Source organism: Asterias rubens, chromosome 20 (genome assembly GCF_902459465.1).
Source record: "Asterias rubens chromosome 20, eAstRub1.3, whole genome shotgun sequence".
NCBI classification, from domain to species: Eukaryota; Metazoa; Echinodermata; class Asteroidea; order Forcipulatida; family Asteriidae; genus Asterias; species Asterias rubens.
The window spans coordinates 8,539,596-8,561,358 of NC_047081.1; the positions used below are offsets into that span (position 1 = coordinate 8,539,596).

The following is a 21,763-nucleotide window of genomic DNA, read 5'->3' on the forward strand; positions in this document are numbered from 1 at the left end:
GGGGAGATTGATGATTACGTCTGGCGACGATGACGTCATAACGCATCTAATTAGCATATTAAATTGCACTACGCATGCGCAGTATATAGATGAAATGGCACATTTTGAATCGGCAAGCGGGTGTAAAATAATCCAACCATGGATCGATTGTACATCGCAAAGATCCTATCGTTCCGCCCAACAACTTACGAGCATACTTACCTGGCTCAGGAGATACCGTGATCAATAAGGCGGTTCTCCCATGGCGAGGCCTATCCATTGCACTTCGGACGGGTTGACCTATGCGATTCCCCCAAATGTGGTGAACTCGGGAGTACAATTTATGATAGTTGGGACTGCGTTCGCGCTCTCCCTGATAAACAAATCCAAAAATAGATACCGCAAAGTCCACATTGACATATTTGGTTATTAGATATCGACACCCACTGTTGGACACTCGAATTTAAAAACGTCGAAAACGTTCGATATATCGAAAACATCGAAATTCTTGATATTTCGATATGATTAAAACAGGGACATCGGCGATTAAAACAGTGACATCGGCGATTTCGATGTCAAAAAAATATCGAGGTTTTGTGTATTTTCGATACATCGGCCGACGTTACGGCCGACCAATTGACCAATGATCGTTATCATTGAAGAGCAGACATTGTTATTGAAGACTGCAGACGCTCAATACACTCAATCAGTCAAATGGCACAATGTTATTACACATCGGTAGACGTTCAACCAATCAAACGAAAACAAAATTATCGGACTGTAGACGCTCAACCAATCAAACGACACAATGTTTATAGACTGTAGACGCTCAACCAATCAAATGACTCAATGTTATTGTAACTGTGGCTGATCGACCAATCAATGACACAATATTAGTGTTGACTGTAGATGCACATTACCAATCGAATGACACAATATTATTGTAGAAAAAGTAGACGCTTGGCCGCCGCCGATCCGATGAAAATATTACGTAAACTGTATAATATAGGGTGCGTTCGATTAGCTTCCCTGGGTCAACCCCGCGGTACTCACTCGGGTGAGCCCCTGACAAGAGCTAATCGAACGATCACAGCGCACCTCGGGTCACCCCCAAGTGACCACTCCCCAAGCAGGGCACTGGAAGCTGACCCAGGTGAGCCCCTGGAATGAAGCCAAGCTATTCGAACGTAACGGGGTAGCCCGGGGTCGACCAAGGGAAGCTAAACGAACGCACCCATAGATGCTGAAGATGTGGAACATTGCAACATGCACCCTACTTATAAGGAATGAAGCTGACCACCGGATTTGTTCATTGTAACGAAATCAAACTGTACGCTTATTGGACGAAGGTCCCATCGGATCATAGAAGGACAACGCTCCCAGGGCACCTGGCCTGAACTTAGTTTGAACTGTACTACAGTAATTGGACGAATTATCGCGCGCATTCAAGTTGATGTATAACATTGTATAAAAAATGTATCAATAAGAGATTATCCAGGTGCGCTGGCAGGTTGTTTTGACGCACTTTCTGGTGTTGTGCATAATGCAGGATTAAGTTGTGTTTACGAGACAGACAAAGCTGAAGACTAGTTGGTGTTGTTCTCGACGACAAAAAATCAGTGCGTTTCATATTGAACGGAATTATTTGAGTTCATTTGTTTTATGTCTGCGTTTGGCTGCAGAGCTAAAAAAAAAAATAATCCTACCTCCATAGACGTAGACACGGCTACTTTTTCGCCAACAGTGGGCCATAACATTTTTAAAGGCACTGGTACAGGTTTGGTAATTGTCAAAGACCAGTGTTCTCACCAGGTGATCCCATCATAGGCATAAAATAATAAGCCTGTGAAAATTTGGGCTCAATTGGTCATCGAAGTTGCGAGAAAATCATGAAAGAAAAAACACCCTTGTTGGACGAATTTGTGTGCTTTCAGATATGAATAAAAGACTTCTACTCTAGCATAGAAGTCTTTTGATGTTTTAGTGAGAAATTACCGTTTCTCAAAAACTACGTTACTTCAGAGGGAGCAGTTTCCCACAACGTTTTACTATCAACAGCTCTCCAATGCTGGTTACCAAGTCAGTTTTTAAGTTATGATTTGTTTAGAGAAATTACCAAACGTGTACCTTCCCTTTCAAACAAAGAACACATAAACAGGCCTGTGTCGATTTAGTAACGAGAAAAGTGACTATTTATAGCCTACTATAAAGAAACAGTAGACATTTTACGCTAGTGCAACATTTGGATAGGCATAAAGATTTGTGGTACAAAGACAAGATCTAAGATTAAGTGGTTAAAAACATAGAAACACATGAGGAAACACTACCCCCCCCCCCCCCCAATACCGGTCTTAGTGGAGCCATGACAACCCAATAAGATGTTGACCAGGATGAGAATGAAACAATTCAGCCAAGTCCACGGTCCGTAAAATAAACAAAAGAGCCTTCTGTAGAAAATCAGGCCCCAGGCGTTGAACTGTCATCCTCAGCGGTCACTGTCCGTCCAGGGTCACTCGTTTATCTCGGTCCGTGTATCTTACTTTTATAGACAGTGATTATTTCGACCAGACAACAATGGCGTACACGGAACCATGCGACGATCATGTAGAGAAATGTAACTGTTGTACTTCAACCTTTTTTATTAATTCAGTTGCAATTTAGTTGTTATAGTGTGATGACTATTGCGAATAGACCTTTGATAATTATTTCAATAAAACAAACCAAGTTTCCGTATCCTGCCATCGTTTCCTTGGCGCATCATAGTGTCTGGTTAATACCATGGAGCAATAAACTAGAAGTTAATACCCATAGACGCTCCTTTTTGTAAAAATTTGTGAAAAGGTGGCGACTGGGCAATGAAAGTTTTTCTGAAAACTATTGCTAATTCCCTCCCTTAAAGACATTGGACACTATTTGTATTGGTAATTGTCAAGATCAGTCTTCTCACTTGGTGAATCTCGATATTTATGCATAAAATAACAAACCTGTGAACATTTTAGCTCAATCGGTCATCGAAGTTGCGAGATACTAATGAAAGAAAAAAAGAAGTTGTGTGCTTTCGGACTGATGCTTGATTTCGAGACCTCAAAATTCTAAATTTGAGGTCTCGAAATCAATTCGTGGAAAATTACTCCTTTCTCGAAAACTACTCCACCTCAAAGGGAGCCGTTTCTCACAATGTTTTATACTATATCAACAGCTCCCCATTACTGATCGTTACAAAGTAAGGTAATAATTATTTGAGCTCAATCGGTCGTCGAGATAATAATGAAAGCAAAAAGAAGTTGTGTGCTTTTGGACTGATGCTTGATTTCGAGACCTCAAAAATTCTAAATTTGAGGTCTCGAAATCAATTCGTGGAAAATTACTCCTTTCTCGAAAACTACTCCACCTCAAAGGGAGCCGTTTCTCACAATGTTTTATACTATATCAACAGCTCCCCATTACTGATCGTTACAAAGTAAGGTAATTATTTATTTGGAGTAGTTACCAATAGTGTGTACTGCCTTTAAACAATACACCTAAAATATGTCTATAACTTAATATTGAAAAGCAAAAGAAAGCCCTAAGAAAGATTGGTCGGTAGCTGTGTTAAATCAGTTTTGCGAAGGGGGGACGGGGCATAAAATGCAACACTTATAAACAAAATTATAATATTATCTGCATGCCGGCTTTCGAAGCATTGCTTACTATTGTTCATCATCAGATCGTGAATATAGAAAGAAACCTCCAGCATGATACAGATGAATGACGAAAAACAACAGCAACCAATGTTTGTGTTTCCTGCACAGTCTAATAAACAATCTAATAATCCTAGTAAATTAAAGCCTGTCTATGGATAAATTAAAAATAAAAAAGCTTACAAATTACAAGAGTCATGTTCCGAATCAAAAACCACAAGACTGCATGTAGTACACAACCTCCATTTGAACCATGATTGTATAATGAAAACAAAATACAAACTGAACACTTTTCGAAGAATAGTAATTGCCAAAGAATCCCCTAAATTCAAAGACCAAAAATTTACTTATTATAATCTGCTATATAATAGTATCTGCTTTCTCGATGTGAAAGTGAAAGTCTAAATATTGTACAATAAGTATAAATAAGTGACTTGTCTTACCTGCTATATTATAAGGAGAGGGGGTCCGGAGAGGGGGAATCGTTGAAACAGCTTTATGTGATAGACGAGGTTGAATAACGCACCAATGTCTCAATGCCTCCGAGTCTGAGTTTAATTAATTTTAAAGACTTCTTACTATACACACCTCATACACACCAAATACCAAGGTCAGAAAGCTGGTCACCACTCACCACTCACATCGGGCAGCAGGAAAGCCTTCTTACAGCAAAGAAGAGAAAACGGCGGTTTGGTCACATCACCAACACTCACTTGCAAATATTAGTCTCCAATCCAAGGGTCTAGTCTGTCGAAGCGATGACAGTATGATACCCAAGGCAAATCCGAGAAAACCGAGAAAACCGAGAAAAGTGGAGCAAAAATCGTCAAGTCAGAGTGGAGGGTCGCCCCATCTCATAACGGCCCGCAAGGCTATGGGACATGATGATGTTGTGTGATGTATGGTATAACTGTTATAAACTACCTCTGGACTGAACTAATATCCAGGCACCAACACCACCATCGGCTCTTCTACGATGCTGGGTAAAAGTCTACTTTACAATAGGGGGTTCAGTCTACTTTACAACAGGGGTTCAAGACAATAGAGATAATAATGGTCGTAGGGAGCATGGAGGTAGAATTAGCTCATGAGCAAAGGAGACCTGCTGACGTTAAAGGTTAGATTTGTTATACAAGTGCATGATTTTACAAGACTGGTCCTTCAACTATGACGCAATTCGGTTAATCTCCATGATTGAACACGTCAAAACGTGTCACTCGTTTAATTTGTAATAAACCGCAAGGGAAACTCACCCCGTTTTGATAATGAAGGAATCCTATTGGGTGGAGCCGTGAATTGAAACCATGTGAAACCTATACCTCCGCGTGTACGTGTATTTCCTTTGAGATGCCGCGCCGCCTGCGCGGTCAATCACTGAAACACTTCTTCCATGGAGCCGCCTGACTGAAAAAATTTTCGCCCACCAGCAATAGATAAGAAAAATCTGCTTCTCGATCTGGTAACAGAAAAGTCGAAAAGTAGATGGAAAGTTTTCCAAAACGTTCAATCTGACCAAGTAGACAAATTCATATAAAAAAAAACATCAAATCTGCTTTTCTATCTATAGGCCCTATTCTGAACCAAGAAAAGCAGATGGCCACTTTTGACCTCAATAAACCTCCAGATCACAATATTAGACACAATCTTTGTGCTAATGTAATAATGTTGGCTGCGGCTTTTGGCTCCGCCAGTAATTTGTCATCGCCCCACCCACCAAAGTGTGGTGTTCGTGTGAGCGCGTGATTATGTGTGATTTGTTTGTGTTTTTATTTGATTCATGGTTTGGAAGTGTTAATCAATTACTTGCGATTCCCTGCTAAATGAACGTGAGCTTTTGTGGTTGGGGGGGGGGGGAGCTTCACACAGTGCATTGCATGCCCCCACCCCGCCCCGCCTACCCAACATTCATTTGAAACGATTTTCCGGCTGGAGTTGGATTAACGGTTAGAATACACGGCACGAGATCCGTGCCTGTGAAAATCTCGCCCCCAACCATCCCAGAAATCGCAGAGTTTGACCTTAGCTAGCTAGCTACAATTACAAAACAACATACACGTCGCACGGTCGTAAACATCCAGGCAGTTTACTCCCTCTCAGGCAAGTCAATCATCAACCATTTAAACTTTAATTAACGACAATTTGAATTAGTAGTAGCTAGTAGTACCGCCACGTACCAGCCATTCTGCAAGCCTATTTTTATTAGTATTATTAGCACTAACATTTCCTAACGTTGTCTCCCCAAAAAACTTACTACAGAGAAAGCAACAATTTGTAGCCACCATGCCGACATACAAGTTGACGTATTTCAACGCCAGAGGTCTGGCCGAGTTGGCCCGGCTGATGTTTGCAGAGAAGGGGGTCGAGTACGAAGATGTTCGTATTGAACGGGACCAATGGCCTGATATGAAACCAAGTAAGTTGTTCAAAACATGGAGCAATAAACTATTTTATTGCTCCAGTCCATGTTCAAAATAATGTTTTTAGTTAGTGCTTGACATTGGTTCATGGTTAAACCATGGAGCCATTGTTGTTAAAGGAACACGTTGCCTTGGATCGGACGAGTTGGTCTATAACAAGCGTTTGAAACAGTTTGTTATGAAATGTATATGGTTAGAAAGATGTTTTAAAAGTAGAATATAATGATCCACACAAGTATCACTCAAAAGTTTTCTTTTTACGTCGCGAAGTATCACGGTCGGCCATTTATGGGAGTCAAAATTTTGACCGATCCAAGGCAACGTGTTCCTTTAAACCATGGAGGAATATTCTTATTTATTCCTCCATGGTTAAACTATTTGGGGCTATCTATCACATTGTTTATTTCATTTTTAGTTCCAAGCAAACCGCAAGGTACTGAAACTTTGGGTCATATTTTGATAATCATTTTTAAAATATTTCAACTAAAAAAATAGAAATAAAATTAGTGTAATATCTATAGATCATAATAAATCATGCATGGAAATCGTGAAAAGTTTCCGTATGGCACCACCACTTTTTCATTCGATATGAAATAATATAGTATTTTTGTGCTTAATAGCAGCTCTATGAAATTAGGCCTTGCTTAAAGACAGTGGACACTATTGGCAATTACTCAAAATAATTATTGGCATAAAACCTTTCTTGGTGACGAGTAATGGGGAGAGGTTGATGGTATAAAACGTTATGAGAAACGGCTCCCTCTGAAGTGCCATAGTTTTCAAGAAAGAAGTAATTTTCCACGAATTTGATTTTGAGACCTCAGATTTAGAACTTGAGGTCTCGAAATCAAACATCTAAACGCACACAACTTCGTGTGACAAGGGTTATTTTTCTTTCATTATTATGACCGATTGAGCTCAAATTTTGAAGGCTAGTCATTGACAATTACCAATAGTGTCCACTGCCTTTAAGGCTATTGACACTGACCTTCAGTGTGACAACTACTGGAGGGATAGCATTTGAGCAGCATGGACACACAAGAAGAAGAAGCTTGAGTTTCGTTCTGCTATTGTCTCCATGAACGCCGATAGTGTAATGAACCTCAGTACATTACGTTGAGAAAACCAATCTAGTAGCACAAGTTTAATTTGGTCAATAGTTGCTATTGGTTGTTATTGACATTATTTGTTTACACTGTTGTTTATTTATTTGTTTACCTTTTGTTTTTTGTTTAGACACTCCACAAGGTCAGCTACCAATCCTTGAAGTAGATGGTCAGGTCATTCCGCAGAGCAAAGCATTTTGCCGATACCTTGCTAGGGAGTTTGGTAGGTTTTTACAGACACCAAAACACAAACTGTTTGGTTTCATTTTCAAAATCTGACTGCCTCTTTTAAAATTATAATATGGAAATATTGACTGCTATGAGGGGCACAGTTAAAATTATAGGCCCAAGGTGATGTCAAAACCATGCCTATGTAATGCCGAAGCGAAGCTGAGGGCATAGCCATGGTTTTGACATCACCGAGGGCCTATAACTTAACCTGTTCCCTGATAATTAAGCAGTCAATGTTTCTTTTATATACCGGATTAAGATTCTTCTAATCAACAACACTCTGACTTTACGGTGAAAGGTTGTCTGCGAAGAAAGGTCGCAGAAAGGCATTGGAGAGGCTCACGTGTTCTTGCTCACACGTGCGTGGTGGGCGGGGCCTAATGGATCTGCATAGTCACTATGACGTCATCTTGATAGAAAAGGGGGGCATAGCTATTTCATGACTCCATTTTTAACCAATCAGATTAGAGGATTCTATACATGAGGTTAATTAATAATAATAACCACTTTTTATATAGCGCTTTTCACACCCGAAGGGGGTCTCAAAGCCTCAAAGCCCTGGTCACTGAGCCTTAAAATCAGTGGACACTATTGGTATTAATTTACTCAAAATAATTTTTAGCTTAAAACCTTTCTTGGTGACGAGTAATGGGGAGAGGTTGATGGTATAAAACTTTGTGAGAAACGGCTCCCTCTGAAGTGCCATAGTTTTTGAGAAAGAAGTAATTTTCCACGAATTTGATTTCAAGACCTCAGATTTAGAACTTGAGGTCTCGAAATCAACCATCTAAACGCACACAACTTCGTGTAACATAGGTGTTTTTTCTTTCATTATTATCTCGCAAGTTCGAAGACCGATTGAGCTCAAATTTTCACAGGTTTGTTAATTTATGCATATGTTGAGATACACCAACTGTGAAGGCTAGTCTTTGACAATTACCAATAGTGTCCACTGCCTTTAAACCATTCCTTAAAACAATCAGCTCCCTGGGGAGTTTACAGCCTGTGCAACATGCGCTACTCGGCTTAATCTATCACACAAACTATCTCTGCCCTCACAGGTAACCATTTTACCCCTGGATGGAGAGAAGCATAGTTAACTGTCTTGCTCAGGGACACAAGTGTCCCGACTCCCACTCTGCTGAACAGAATCACAAGAGCTCGAGTTCGGCGCTCTTATCCGCTTGGCCACTGATTAAACACTTCACGAAGGCAACAAAGGCGATTGCCTTGGTGCCCTTGAATTGCACCAGTAGAAATTTACAATTTCCTCATAGGGTGCCCGTTACCAATGAGAATATGCCTTGAGTTGATGCAAAAGCCCTTTCAAAAACGAAGCATACAGGGCTGCATGTGTTTGGGTAACGTGGCCTTTTTGTGGGCATAATTATAATGAAAAGGTGGTGGTCAGATTTCCTCTTTGGCGGACATGAAATTAGGTACTCTTAACCAAGTTTGCTATTCCATGTACAGGCACTGGCCTGCTGTGATCATAACAACACAGCCCCTTTAATGGTGGGGGGGGGTGTCATTGGTAAATACCCACAAAATTAATGACCTGGAAACTTTTAAAGGCACTGGACACCTTTGATAGTTGTCTTATTACTATGGTCGTCGAAGCTGATAGAGAATATTGAAGAAAAAAAAACACCCTGAGTGCTTTCAGATGCTTGAATAAGAGAACTCAGCTGAGGTCAAATATTTTAGTGTGAAATTACTTCTTTATCAAAAACTAACCTTACTTCAGAGGGAGCCCTTTCTCACAATGTTTTGTACTATCAACAAGTAAGTTTTTACGCTAACAATTATTTGGAGTAATTACCAGTAGTGTCCAGTGCCTTTAATGGTAGGGTAATTGGTAAATACCCCAAAATTTAATGACCTAGATTAGAAACTAAACTTGGTGAGAAACGAAAGTAATTTTTTCCTTTTTTTTTACTTGATGGATTAGGGGACTTCTCATTGTTATCTTCACTGTCATTTGTTGTGATTATTGTTTTTCAGGATTCTATGGCTCGACAAGCTTGGATACTGCTTGTGTGGATGTTGTCTGCGAAACAATCGATGACCTGTTACAAGGTCTCCGAAAGTTTTTCGCCGAGCAAAACGAGGAGGAAAAGGCAAGAAAATATCTTCTTAATGTTTTTTTTAAACTTTGGTTAGTTATCAGCCAAAGCAAATTATAACAATTAATTGCTTTTGACTGGACCCCCTGCCAAAACATTTTGGCTGAACAGATTCAAGAACTTGTGTTTCCGAGGTCAGACTTCACTTTTCGGGAGGCAATCTGCAATCTTTGTTTAAACCATGGAAAGTGTGGCTGATGCTTAGGCCCAGTAAATAACAAAATTAAAAAACATGCGCTAAGGGCTTCTAGCAGGACTCAAAAAAGGAAGCCAAAGCTGTGGTTCTGAAAAGGGTTTCTCTCTGATTTTATTTGTCCTTTGCCCGTGAACCGATTTGTGTTAACTTAACTACTATCATATAAATTGGGTGGGAATCAAACCAACAATTTGAGTCATTTGTGGCGTGTCATGGTGGAGCGGTCTAGTGCACTTCACCCAAGCTTTGATGTTGTCAGTAGCAGTGTATGGGAATCCTGATCATGTCGTGACACTTGTGTCGATAATTGCTTTGTAAATTAATGTTAGGAAGGTAAGGCATTCTCCTCTACCAGCCAGGCTCCTAGTGGATGATACCCATGCCTACATCCTTATGAACCGTGAAGAGGGTAATCCTGTTTCAGGATTGGGCGACAGCATGTCTCTAGTGACAGTTGAATTGGGTTGACAGCCCAAATCAGTTAAGTGTAGCCCTCAAATTGACGTGGCTGTTCAGCCTTGGTTTGTAAAGAGTATTCTGATTATTAACATGAACTTTCTATATTTTGTCCAAGTCCAAGAAATGTATTGTACACAAAATAATTTTTTTAATTTTATTTGCAGGCCAAGAAGAAGGCAGAGTTTTATTCAGACGGTGGTAACGGACAAGTTGTATTGAAGCGTCTTGAGAAACTTCTCGGAAATGACGACTATTTCGTTGAAAACAAGGTAGCTAGAAATTCTGGAATTAACTCTACACTTCCAAAGTCCATCTATAGACTGTATCGAATAACCCCTTTGTTGCTGTGAAAGTGGCTTGATTTTTATGGCACACACACGTACACGCACACGCACAAGCTCACAGACGCCATGTTGTGGGCAGGTATTTGAATGGTAACCTCATAGCCAATACAGTCTATATCCAATTGCCAAAGTGAAGGATTTCGAAGGACTGGAACCTTACCACATGGTCAGGCCTACTAACCTTTGAAGTCGAACAGTTGGTCTGAAATGCCGTAAGAGAAGAGAATAGTGGAGGAATGAGGCCACACGCAGCCAAATTTCAGTGTCCATTTTTTTTTTTTTGCACTCTGAACCTAAAATGGTCAGCTTTGTGCGAAGCATTGGACTTTTTCTCCCACTGCGACGCGGAAAGTAACTGTGACTGGCTTTGGTGTAACTTTACCGTGCGTTCCCACCTGGACTTATATTACATGACTTTGGCAAAGCGTTTTACAGCGTTTTCCCATTGGACTTTTTAGCAGCCCTGTTAAATTAACGCGGCTCCGCAAAAGTCTTCCGCGACCTCGCCGACCTCTTTCCACCTTTAAGTTTTACATATAATTGCTGTAGTTGACAGGGAGATCAGTTTACCATGCGTTCCCATAGGGTGTCGTGGCCGAGTGGATAAGAGCACCGAACTCAAGCTCTGGTGCTTCTGTTTAGCAGAGTGTGTGCTTTTCCTCACCCAGGGGTAAATGGGTACCAGTGAGGGCAGAGATGGTTCTTGTGATTGGTTTAGCCAAGTAGCACTTATAATTGTTGCACAGGCTGTATACTCCCCAGGGAGTTGAGATGGTTTAAGGAATGATTTAAGGCCCAGTCACCAGGGGTAATAATGTCGGAAGCGCTTTGAGAAGCCCTCGGGTGTATTATTTAATTTTGTCATTCTACAGAAAAGTCATGATGGGAACACAGGTTTAGACTTTTTCAATTTCGCCAATCTTTTTTGTTACCTTCCAGCTGTCCTTGGCCGACTTCAGCATGATGATGGCGAGTGACTGGTATCTCCGAAATTCTGAAGGCGCGATGGATAACTTCCCAACCCTTCTGGCGCTTCGGAAACGCGTCATGGAGCTCCCAAAAATAGCCAAATGGATTGAGACACGTCCAGTTACTGAGTTTTAAAAACTCTTAAAACCAGGACGAATCATGAAGGTAGTTTCCAAACATCTATATGATTAGAATGATTGCAAAAATAAATTGTAAAGATTTCTTCAAGTTCTAAAATAGAATCAGCACCAGTATATACTTTTTATTCAAATCTTAAAAAGTTGATTGAAATATTTTTTAACAAAATCTTTCGACATTATATAGTTGTTTACTAAGAAGTAAATATTTTTCTCTATCTACAAAGATTAAAAATCTAACTAAACTTCCACTTTGGTAGTGCTTGAACATTATATCCTTAGGAACGCAAAATTATCTTGCTGAGGTCGACCATATAATTGAACTCTCTTCTAAGAAGCGCTCGTTTAGACATGGTTTTGAATTGCGTGCAGAAACGCACAATTTTCGGACAATACCAAAACAAAAATATTAAAAAAATCACAGTAGTAGGGCTTCTAAAACTAAGATAAACACAAAGTAGAAAACATTCTGAAGACCTTGTTTCATTTTAGCATGCTTCGACCAAAAATCTTCAATTTTTTCATCCAGACAGTTTTGTCAAATCCTAAGGAGAACCCCGTCGGAGAAGGACTGGGATTGAGAAATTTGTTTCAACCTTTTTTAAAAAGTAAATTCTTCTCATCTTTTGGAGAAGACGAGTTGATGACAAGCACCCTACTGAAGACGAGCCGAGTACACTGATCGGAACTTCAAGACAAATTTCTCGATTGGGTTCTTGTCAGAATCAACACTTCTCACAAGAGAGAGTTCAGTTTTGGTTGTCACTTTGCAAGCATATTCTGTGACTGTCTTGTTGGTAGTTACTCATTATCCGAGAAGTGCTTCTTTGATTTGGTGCATTTTTCTAGAACCTCAAAAATAATGATCTGCCCAAATACATTGTTTATCAGATTTCCTGTGTAAAGGTGAAAACAATGGTTAGGCCACAAGAGGGCGCTGTTTGATTCTTCCAGTCAAATCCTGTAGTGGGAGAGTTGCAACAACTTAAGTTTATCAGCAATTTTTTGTCTAAAGATGCACACAGGATTCTAGACTAGACAGCACAATTCTTTTTGCGACATTTAAAAAATAAAAATCCATCTGACCAATGAAAAGAGGTTACTTAAAGGCAGTGGACACTATTGGTAATTACTCAAAATAATTATTAGCATAAAACCTTTCTTGGTGACGAGTAACGGGGAGAGGTTTATGGTATAAAACATTGTGAGAAACTGCTCCCTCTGAAGTGCCATAGTTTTCGAGAATGAAGTAGTTTTCCACAAATTTGATTTCGAGAACTCAGATTTAGAACTTGAGGTCTCGAAATCAACCATCTAAACGCACACAACTTTGTGTGACAAGGGTGTTTTCTTCTTCCATTATTATCTCGCAAGTCCGATGACCGATTGAGCTCAAAGTTTCACAGGTTTGTTATTTTATGCATATGTTGAGATACACCAACTGTGAAGGCTAGTCTTTGACACTTACCAATAGTGTCCACTTCCTTTAAAGGTGCTGTGTGGTCAAGATCAACGCAGGACTGTTGTTGTACATGGAATTATGAACTCTCAGCCGGTTACTGCATGTGTGCGCCCTCCCTCTGTACCATAGCTATAGAGAGCAATTGTGCATGCGCAAAAGCTGTAACTGTATGAGAGTTCATATTTCCATGTACACCTACAACAGCCCCTTTAATCTCCTACCTCTTTCAACACACAGCTCTGTATCCAGTAGATGTGGCAACAGTTTTAACCATTCCACTTAAAAAGTGCCATCTTGTCTCCTGTTTTCTATTTACTCACTTTGTTGCTCAAAATGTCTGGGTCGAAGTTCACACAGTGACACACAGTTTAAGATCTTAATGCCCAAAATTGTTGTAGTAGAGGATGCGTTACGACATCGCTTATTTACCCTTTCAATAGGGGACTTTCTGGGATGATAGGTGGCAGCAGACTTACCTGGGTAAAGCCACTGTTCTCAGAATTGTGCGCTTGTTCAGAACTACTTAAACAATTTACCTTAGTGTTGGAAAGTCTCCCATTGGTTTATCTCCAGTTTCCATTTACTGAAATGTTTTCAGTTTTGTCTCAAACTTCAACCTCATGCCCCAGTGAATACATTAACAGGGGCCAATTTCATTGAGCTGCTTAAGCAAAAAATTTGCTTAAGCCCGAAAATAGCTCGCTTATTTTACACATGTTTTACACTAGCCCAAATTTCATGCCATATACATTTAGCTGTTGTTTACTTAGCATAACAATTGAGTGGAGTCTTGGCCGGTAGTCAGATTTTACTAAGCAAGTATTTTTTTGCTTAAGCAAAATTTTGTGCTTAAGCAGCTCTATGAAATTGGGCCCTGGTTCAAAAAAGTTCATCAAAGCAAAGTGAACTTTTTTCACCTTGTTTTTGATGAAAAAAATTCATATTGTGTTTTGATAAGAAAAAAGATTGTAAAGCGTGATTAATTTTGCATTAGTATGAATTACCATTGTAGTATTCTTAATTATGTGTAGCCTTATTTCAAGGCGCTCTAACCAGGCTGCTCTGTAAGTCTATGACCGACAGTAACTTAAGCAATCATAATGTAAAGCTTAAACACTGCTTGTCGAGAGACTACACTGCTGTCGATGTAAATCAACATTGAAGGGATTGTTTTAGACCGTTAACCTGACCAGCCATTATGTTTTTCCTTTGCTGCAAAGATAGTGGCCATTTTGTGAACCATGGATTAGGCTACATCTCTGGTTTAGGAACTGTCAAAGCCTAAGCCATGATTTTGAAAAGGACCACTATAAACAAACCTGAAAGGAATTGAAAAACAGGCTTGTGCATTTAAAGGGACACTTTGTCTTAGATCGGGCGAGTTGGTATATGAAAAGCGTTTGAAACCGTTTTGTTATGAAATGCATAATTGGTTTGAAAGATGTTTTAAAAGTAGAATATAATGATCCACACAAATATGTCTGGTTTTTCTTATAACGTCGTAAACTAACACGGGATGCTATTGTCTGAGTCAAACTTTTGAATCAACAAAATGGCCAATAAAAGGAAATCCGTCCTGACAGCCGATGTGGTTTCTGAGTGATTTTGTATTCAACTCTTTGATATGACATTTTGAACGCTCGTGGTTATATTGTCATGAAAATAATCTTTATGAGTCGCCAAATGTAGTTATCTTTTTTCAAGAATGGATCTTGGCAATAACTGACTCCAAAATATTCGTGATTTGGGAAATTCTTTAAGATCAAATTTTGAAATGAGTTCCTTAGAAAAGGGAAAGTTGCGGTATGCATGGATTGTTTATTCTATATTTTAGGACATGAAAGGACCATGACCAGAAGATGGTTTGAATATACTTGGTGAACTCCACAGCAGTTATGTTAATATTGTTGCAAAATAAAAAGAGATTTATATAGTGGTGACATTTGTGTTCTGCTCTTTGTGTTATTTTTTGTAAGTTTGAAATTAAGGTCATTTCTAACGTTGCGGCTGTTGCTAGTCATGGCCGTCCTATACTTCAATGCAACATTGGCTTGGCAAGCCAGTCGAAGCCGTAGCCGACCAGTAGCACGGCTTTTTTTTAAGGGGTACAGGAGAGTGCACCCTTTTCCAGTGGACACTTTTTTCTAAATTTCCGTTTGCTCTTTCCTTTAACAAGCAGCGCCTTTTTATAATTATTGTTATATTTGTTTTATATATGATAATCTGGCGTTATTGTACATTGCGTGTATGTAAACTGTAAAATAGTTCGAAAAAAATCGGTATTAGCCTATGCGTATAAAATGTCAACGTTTGTTTCTGGTATTTTTTTTTCTTCTTCAATATTTAAAATAGGGGGGACACTGCCAACAACCGTCTTTAAAGACAGTGGACACTATTGTCAAAGACAAGTCTTCTCACCTGGTGTATCTCAACATATGCATAAAATAACAAACCTGTGAAAATTTGAGCTCAATCGGTCGTCGAAGTTGCAAGATTAATAATGAAAGAAGAAAACACCCTTGTCACACAAAGTTGTGTGCTCTCTGATGCTTGATTTTGAGACCTCACATTCTAAACTTGAGGTCTCGAAATCAAATTCGATGAAAATTACTTCTTTCTCGAAAACTACGACACTTCAGAGGGAGCTGCTCCTCACATTGTTTTATACTTTCAACCTCCCCCCGTTACTCGTAATCAAGAAAGGTTTTATGATGATAATTATTTTGAGTAATTACCAATAGTATCCACTGCCTTTAAACCATTGTATTATTATTATTGTACATAAACCATGTTACATTATTCGAAACGGGAAACAGTATGCCTTCAAATTCCTTCGGGGGTATTCATAGACCTTTACCCGTGTGAATAAATTACGACAGGGGGTACGTGTGCGTATTTATTTGAAAAGAACGGAAAATGCTTCGTCATGGTTGTGGACAGTGACCAAGCAAAAAAATGCTCTCTACGTAACATCGATTCATATAATACAAGAGGTGGCCGACGTAAACAGACACTGTCATTTACTTCAGAGAGTTGCATTAGACAGGTCCAGTCGTAGAAATTTTCAAACAAGATGCCATCCTACAAGCTGAACTACTTCAATGTCCGAGGAAGGGGTGAGGTGTCCCGTCTGTGCTTCGTGGTCGCCGGTGTTCCCTTTGAAGACTTCAGGGTAGAATTTGCTGACTGGCCTGCCCTTAAACCAAGAAAGTTTATTTCATGTTAAGGCACTGGACACCTTTGGTATAAAATGTCAAAGACCACTATTCTCACTTTGTATTAAACAACTTGCATAAAATAACAAATCTGTGAAAGTTTTGCCCCAATTTGTCCCCTAAAAGTGTGCTTTCAGGTGCCTAATTAAATACCTGGAGTCTTCATTCTTGAGAGGAGGTTTTATGTAGGCCTAAAACCCGGGTTCACCATGTAACCATAGAGCATGACTTTGCAGAAATCGTGCAAGAGAGCAATCCTTGTGTTCACTCTTACGTAACACTTTCAATGGAAACTTAGTTGACATCAGACAGTAATGGGGAACACAATTCAACCCCTTATAACTTTGTTTACAACAATTAGTGTGACCTTGTACATTCTTTCAGTATTCTGGCAGGCAAGCTGCACAGGTCTTATATGGGAAAGTTGACATTTCGTATCATAATTTCCACTCATAAATCAAAGAACTATGAAAGTAAAAACTGGACAAGTTTTGAGATGTGCCCCTTTTATCATATCAAAAGTTGGTAAGAATTAGACAGTGCAAAGTTTTATGTTTTCTTTCATTGGGCTGTGTACAATCATGCATGCAGGAAGTCCAGGCTCTGTGGCTCTTTTGTAAACATGTGATGTCACAGGTCACATCGTCTATACAGGTGGTTTGTGTGTTCTTTGGGGGTTGTGAATGGTTCTTAATATAGCCCGAGAGTGACTCGGCATATTTCTTTTACCTGGAATACCGCGCAGTTGACCATACGGCTCTTCCAATCCATTATGCAAAACAGCTTTTGGCTGCTTTACATGAACATGGCCCGTATACTAGTAGCCTGTAGACCCACCTCTCCCACTCGGTGACTGGCTGAACTCAAATCAGAAAGGGCTTTAAATGTATAATTAAACTTTGCTAATGATTACTTAATAAATAGCCATTAGTCTATAGTATATATAAAACAATTAGGAATGGTAAGTGGGAGCACTTTAAGACTATAGCTAATTACATATTTGTTTTGCTCTTTCGTGAGCAACAATTACTCTCTGACTAAAAAAAGCTCATCCATTTGTTAGGTAATTTTAGTCTTCAACTTTAAGTGCAACCACTACTTGCTTAAATAGGCCTACATCTTGAATAAGCCTACAATGTGAATGTATCCATTAGATTTTTGATGAGTGAGTTGGGGGGGGGGGTAAGTTTCCAAGGAAGTCCATCAGCGTTTTGTTTGATCTTACACTAATTATTGTGTTTTGTTTTGGTTTATTTGCAGAGATGCCAAATGGCGCTATGCCAGTATTGGAAGTCGACGGTAAAATGCTACCAGAAACACAAGCAATTCAGGGATATCTCGCAAGAGAGTTCAGTGAGTATTTTATCCTGCACTCAATTTATCCACACCCTTCCCAGGAATGTTCCATTATTTACAAAAACAAATAGTTTCACTACTTTACTGCTTAGAATTTCATGTCAATGGTCTCTCTGTTTTTTTTCTGATCTTTCTTCTTCACAGATTTGGCGGGAACCAATAACTGGGAGAGCGCATTGGTCAACGTGGTGGCAGAAATGATATCCGACCTCAAGAAACCTTTCTCCGACAAAGTCTTTTTCGAAAAGGATGAGGCCAAAAAGGTGCGCAAGAGTCCACTTTGGACGTTATAATTTTCTTTTTAAACCTGCCGTTTTGACAACCAGCAGTGCTTTGAAACAGATTGATAAACTAACTGATAAGCAATGGGTTCCACACACTTCAAGGTGGTTTAATGGTATTTGACAATTCTAGGGGCGGACCCATTATTATTAACAATTTGCACAGGACACATTATGTGACGTGCTCTAAACCAATCAAAAGGATAAGTACGCCGCGGTCATACACTCAACCGTCACAACTTTTTATGGACAGCCGATTTTGCTATATTTTGCACGATAGCAGGTGGGTCTGTCAATGATAGGCATTAAAGGAACACGTTGCCTTTGATCGGTCGAGTTGGTCTTTTAAAACCGTTTGTTATAAAATCGTTATGGTTAGAAAGATGTTGTAAAAGTAGAATACAATGATCTGCACAAATATTGCGTGGTTTTCGTTTTACCTCGTCGACAAACACGGTCGGCCATTTATGGGAGTCTGGCCGACCGTGTTAGTTCGCGACGTAATTAATGAAAACCGTACAATTTTGAGTGATACTTGTGTGGATCATTATATTCTACTTTTAAAACATCTTTCTAACCATATGCATTTCATAACAAACGGTTTCAAACGCTTTTCATAGACCAACTCGTCCGATCCAGGGCAAAGTGTTCCTTTAAATTATATTCTTTGAATTTTGACAGGCTGAAAGTACCAAGACATATTTCGAAGAGACAGCACCTCCTATGTTTAAGAGGCTTGAAGAAAGATTGAAGGCAAACGGAGACGGAGATGGATATTTTGTCGGTAACAAGGTGAGACAAGTCTCCTTTTTATGACCTTATATAAAGCCTCAGAATTATCCTCAGAATTATCCTCAGAATTATCAATATTTTTGTTCATTAACGCTAAGGACTTGAAAGTGTCGACACAAACAAAAGGGCAACCAAATCTCCGTGAGGCCTGAGATCCTCATGCCGTAATTTTTTGCTCAAATTACCCGTCTGTCAGCCAAACATTTACATCAGTTCAACAGAGACAGCTTCACTCGTCACCAACGCGTCCAACTGCGCTTGTTAAAAGCCTAGTTTCACCGGCAACTTTGAGCTATCGGCTGGACCATTTTTGGAAGCACTTGATTATTTTTTCAAACAAAGTCTTGCGATCCCCGTGAAGCACTTATAGTTAAGTGTCTTGCTCAGGGACACAAGTTAGTGTCACGACAGGGATTCGAACCCACACTCTGCTGAACAGAAGCACCAGAGCTTGAGTTCGGTGCTTGTCCGCTCGGCCACGACACCCACTTACACTTACACAATCAGTGGAGGTGCTTTTTCAAAAAAGTGAGATAAGTCGAACAAGACACGTCATATATACAGTTATGATGACTGATTTGAAGTAATGTCTGTTGTTTGCTTACCTATTGCATGTTTATTGTTTGTTTGTTTGTTGTTTTGCCTGCCCACAGATCTCTCTCGCAGACATTATATTCTTCAATGGTATGGACAACGTATTGAAAGTGAAGGCTACAGCCCTAGACGACTACCCGAAGCTAAAAGCTCTCAGAGGTCGCGTTGCTGCCCTAAAGGAGGTGGCTGCGTATCTTGAAAAACGTCCTGTAACAAACGTGTAGATTATTGGGTCATCAAGTAGAACATTTTCTTCAAAATTTGTCTTTCCCTTCATAAAATAGAAGAATAGAAATCCATAGTCATTTTAGCTGTCAAGTTACACCCCTATGTATAATTTGACAGACTGACACCCTTGTTCCGACAACATTAAAAAAATGTATTTTCCTATAGTCATCAAACACTAGCGAATAATCACATTTGTTTTTCGGAACATGGTTTTTCGGAACTTATGGGCGTCAGAACTTAGAGCATGGTCACCATCGGAACATTCAAACAGAGTCGGTGTTTTTATGCAAATAATTACATTCAAATCATGAATGTTTTAATGTTAAGGGGCAATGTTTGTATTTAAATATTTATTTCAACTGAGGTGTGGGAAAATAACTTAAACCTTAAAGTATAAGTGACCGAGCTGAACCCTGACATCTCGAATCACAAGTCAAGAACGCAGAGGAAGAAACTGTATTCATTTCTTGTTAACCCTAAATCGTATTCATTATTATATAACACCCAAGCAGATCCTTGCCATTTGATTGGAGGATTGTCCGTCACGTGATAGCAAATAAAAGTACCATTGCACGCTGAGTCACTCGCCGTGCTTTTTCGTTCCATCCGAAAAGTACCATTGCACGCTGGCACACTGCCAGCGTGCAATGGTACTTTTCGGATGGAACGAAAAAGCTGAGTAAAAACATCACTGCGTGCGCGTGTCTTTGGTAACGCAGCAGGTGTTACTGCAAGAAGGCATAGTAAAATTACTAGCATTCGGCATCTACAGTTGAAATTGTTTGTTTTGAAAGTTGTTTCTTTCAATCAAAATGACAAAGTTCTACTTGGATGTTATATAAAACAAATAATGAATGTTTTTCATTCGTGCAATGGTGCGAATATGTTCATTCGTTGAAAGCTGGAATGTTCCATTCAACTCGGCTCCGCCTCGTTGAATAGAACATTCCATCTTTCAACTCATGAACATATTCGCACCATTGCACTCATAAACATTCATTATGTGTATACTATATCATTGAGCAGCTTATATATTATCGTCATAAATGTTATTGATATAGCGGGTCAACATTGTTGTCATTTTGTACTTCAAGTTGGATGTATTTATGTACCAGTATTAAACAATTGATATTGATGATATTTCAGAATTGAGTTTAGTTTGTACTATTTTGTTTCCCGTTTTAAGCAGAGCAAAATAAATATGGCCCTGACGTTTCGACCTATAGCCGAATCTTTCTCAAAGGCTAATAATTTGGTTTCTAATGCAAATTGCAGTGAGCATTTCCTTATAGGCATTTTGTGCATTATACCAGGGCCCAATTGCATGGCTCTGCTTACCGTAAGCACAGAATCAGCGCTTACGGAAGCAGGGAATTCTGTGCTTACGGCAAGCGTAGTTCACGGGTTAGCAGCGAATTTGGGATTCTGCGCATGCGTACTTCACGTCACTAGGCATTCTACGCTTATAAGGCTAGCGCAGAAATTCGGCGCCTGCACGTTAGCAGGGAATCGCGATCGTAAGCGCAGAATTCGGCGGTAAGCAGAGCCATAAAATTGGGCCCTGGTAGGTTGAAAACTTAACTAATTGTGACCAGTGTAATGGGACACTTTCAGACAGTCCCTTTTCAAAGTGGTAGTGTGTGTATACTCTATAGGAGTTTCGTAACGATTTCTCGTTCCTTTTCAACATATAATATTTCTTCCTCTATGTTTTCACTATAAACAGCCCCTCCCCGAAGACGTTGAAAGCGGTGAGAGGAAAACTTGTAAGGAAGAAGGAGTAAATTGGAAAGGGGGGGGGCGCGGATACAATTGAGGGAACAGAAAAACACTAATAGGCCTACAGTGTAATATTGCTATAAAAAGCCAATTAAAAACTGGGTTATTAATGTAACTAAAAGATATTGTGATTCTGACATGGTAAAACTAAAACGCTTGTTGTACCCCCCCCCCCCCCCCCCCCCGCCGTGTCCAGTGTTCAGCACCCACACTTCATCCGTGACAGTCACGGGTATACTTGCTGCTCCCCCCCCCCCCCCCCCCGCCCCCACAATGGGTGCGTTCGTTTAGCTTCCCTAGGTCGACCCCGGTGTGTGGCGGGTTTTTTTTCAGGACGAACGTGGGTAATTATCTGCACACGTTTGTCCTGGAAAAAAACACGCCACACACCGGGGTCGACCCAGGGGAGCTA

The 21,763-nt window shown here is 39.8% G+C and overlaps 1 protein-coding gene and 1 non-coding gene across 2 annotated transcripts; both read left to right on the forward strand.

The window, feature by feature from the left end:
- Positions 1 to 193: 193 nt before the first annotated feature.
- LOC117304151 lies at positions 194 to 355 on the forward strand. The gene has a single exon (XR_004520572.1). It is a non-coding gene; the product is annotated as a U1 spliceosomal RNA (small nuclear RNA).
- A 5,263-nt stretch (positions 356 to 5,618) lies between these two features.
- Positions 5,619 to 20,129, forward strand: LOC117303993. Its single transcript, XM_033788465.1, has 11 exons — positions 5,619 to 5,756; positions 5,916 to 6,072; positions 7,313 to 7,405; positions 9,418 to 9,533; positions 10,359 to 10,463; positions 11,478 to 11,639; positions 16,165 to 16,312; positions 17,582 to 17,674; positions 17,822 to 17,940; positions 18,640 to 18,750; positions 19,404 to 20,129. The coding sequence occupies exons 2-11, from the start codon at positions 5,940 to 5,942 to the stop codon at positions 19,566 to 19,568; spliced, it is 1,245 nt and encodes a 414-aa protein (XP_033644356.1). The 5' UTR covers positions 5,619 to 5,756; positions 5,916 to 5,939; the 3' UTR covers positions 19,569 to 20,129.
- The last annotated feature ends 1,634 nt before the right edge of the window (positions 20,130 to 21,763 follow it).

Excerpts from the sequence above, each read along its gene's own strand:
- LOC117303993 (XM_033788465.1), top strand. The coding sequence starts at position 5,940 with ATGCCGACATACAAGTTGACGTATTTCAACGCCAGAGGTCTGGCCGAG. Across the intron at positions 6,073-7,312 it reads ATGGCCTGATATGAAACCAA|ACACTCCACAAGGTCAGCTA; the intron begins GTAAGTTGTTCA and ends TTTTTTGTTTAG. Across the intron at positions 17,941-18,639 it reads AAAAGGATGAGGCCAAAAAG|GCTGAAAGTACCAAGACATA; the intron begins GTGCGCAAGAGT and ends GAATTTTGACAG.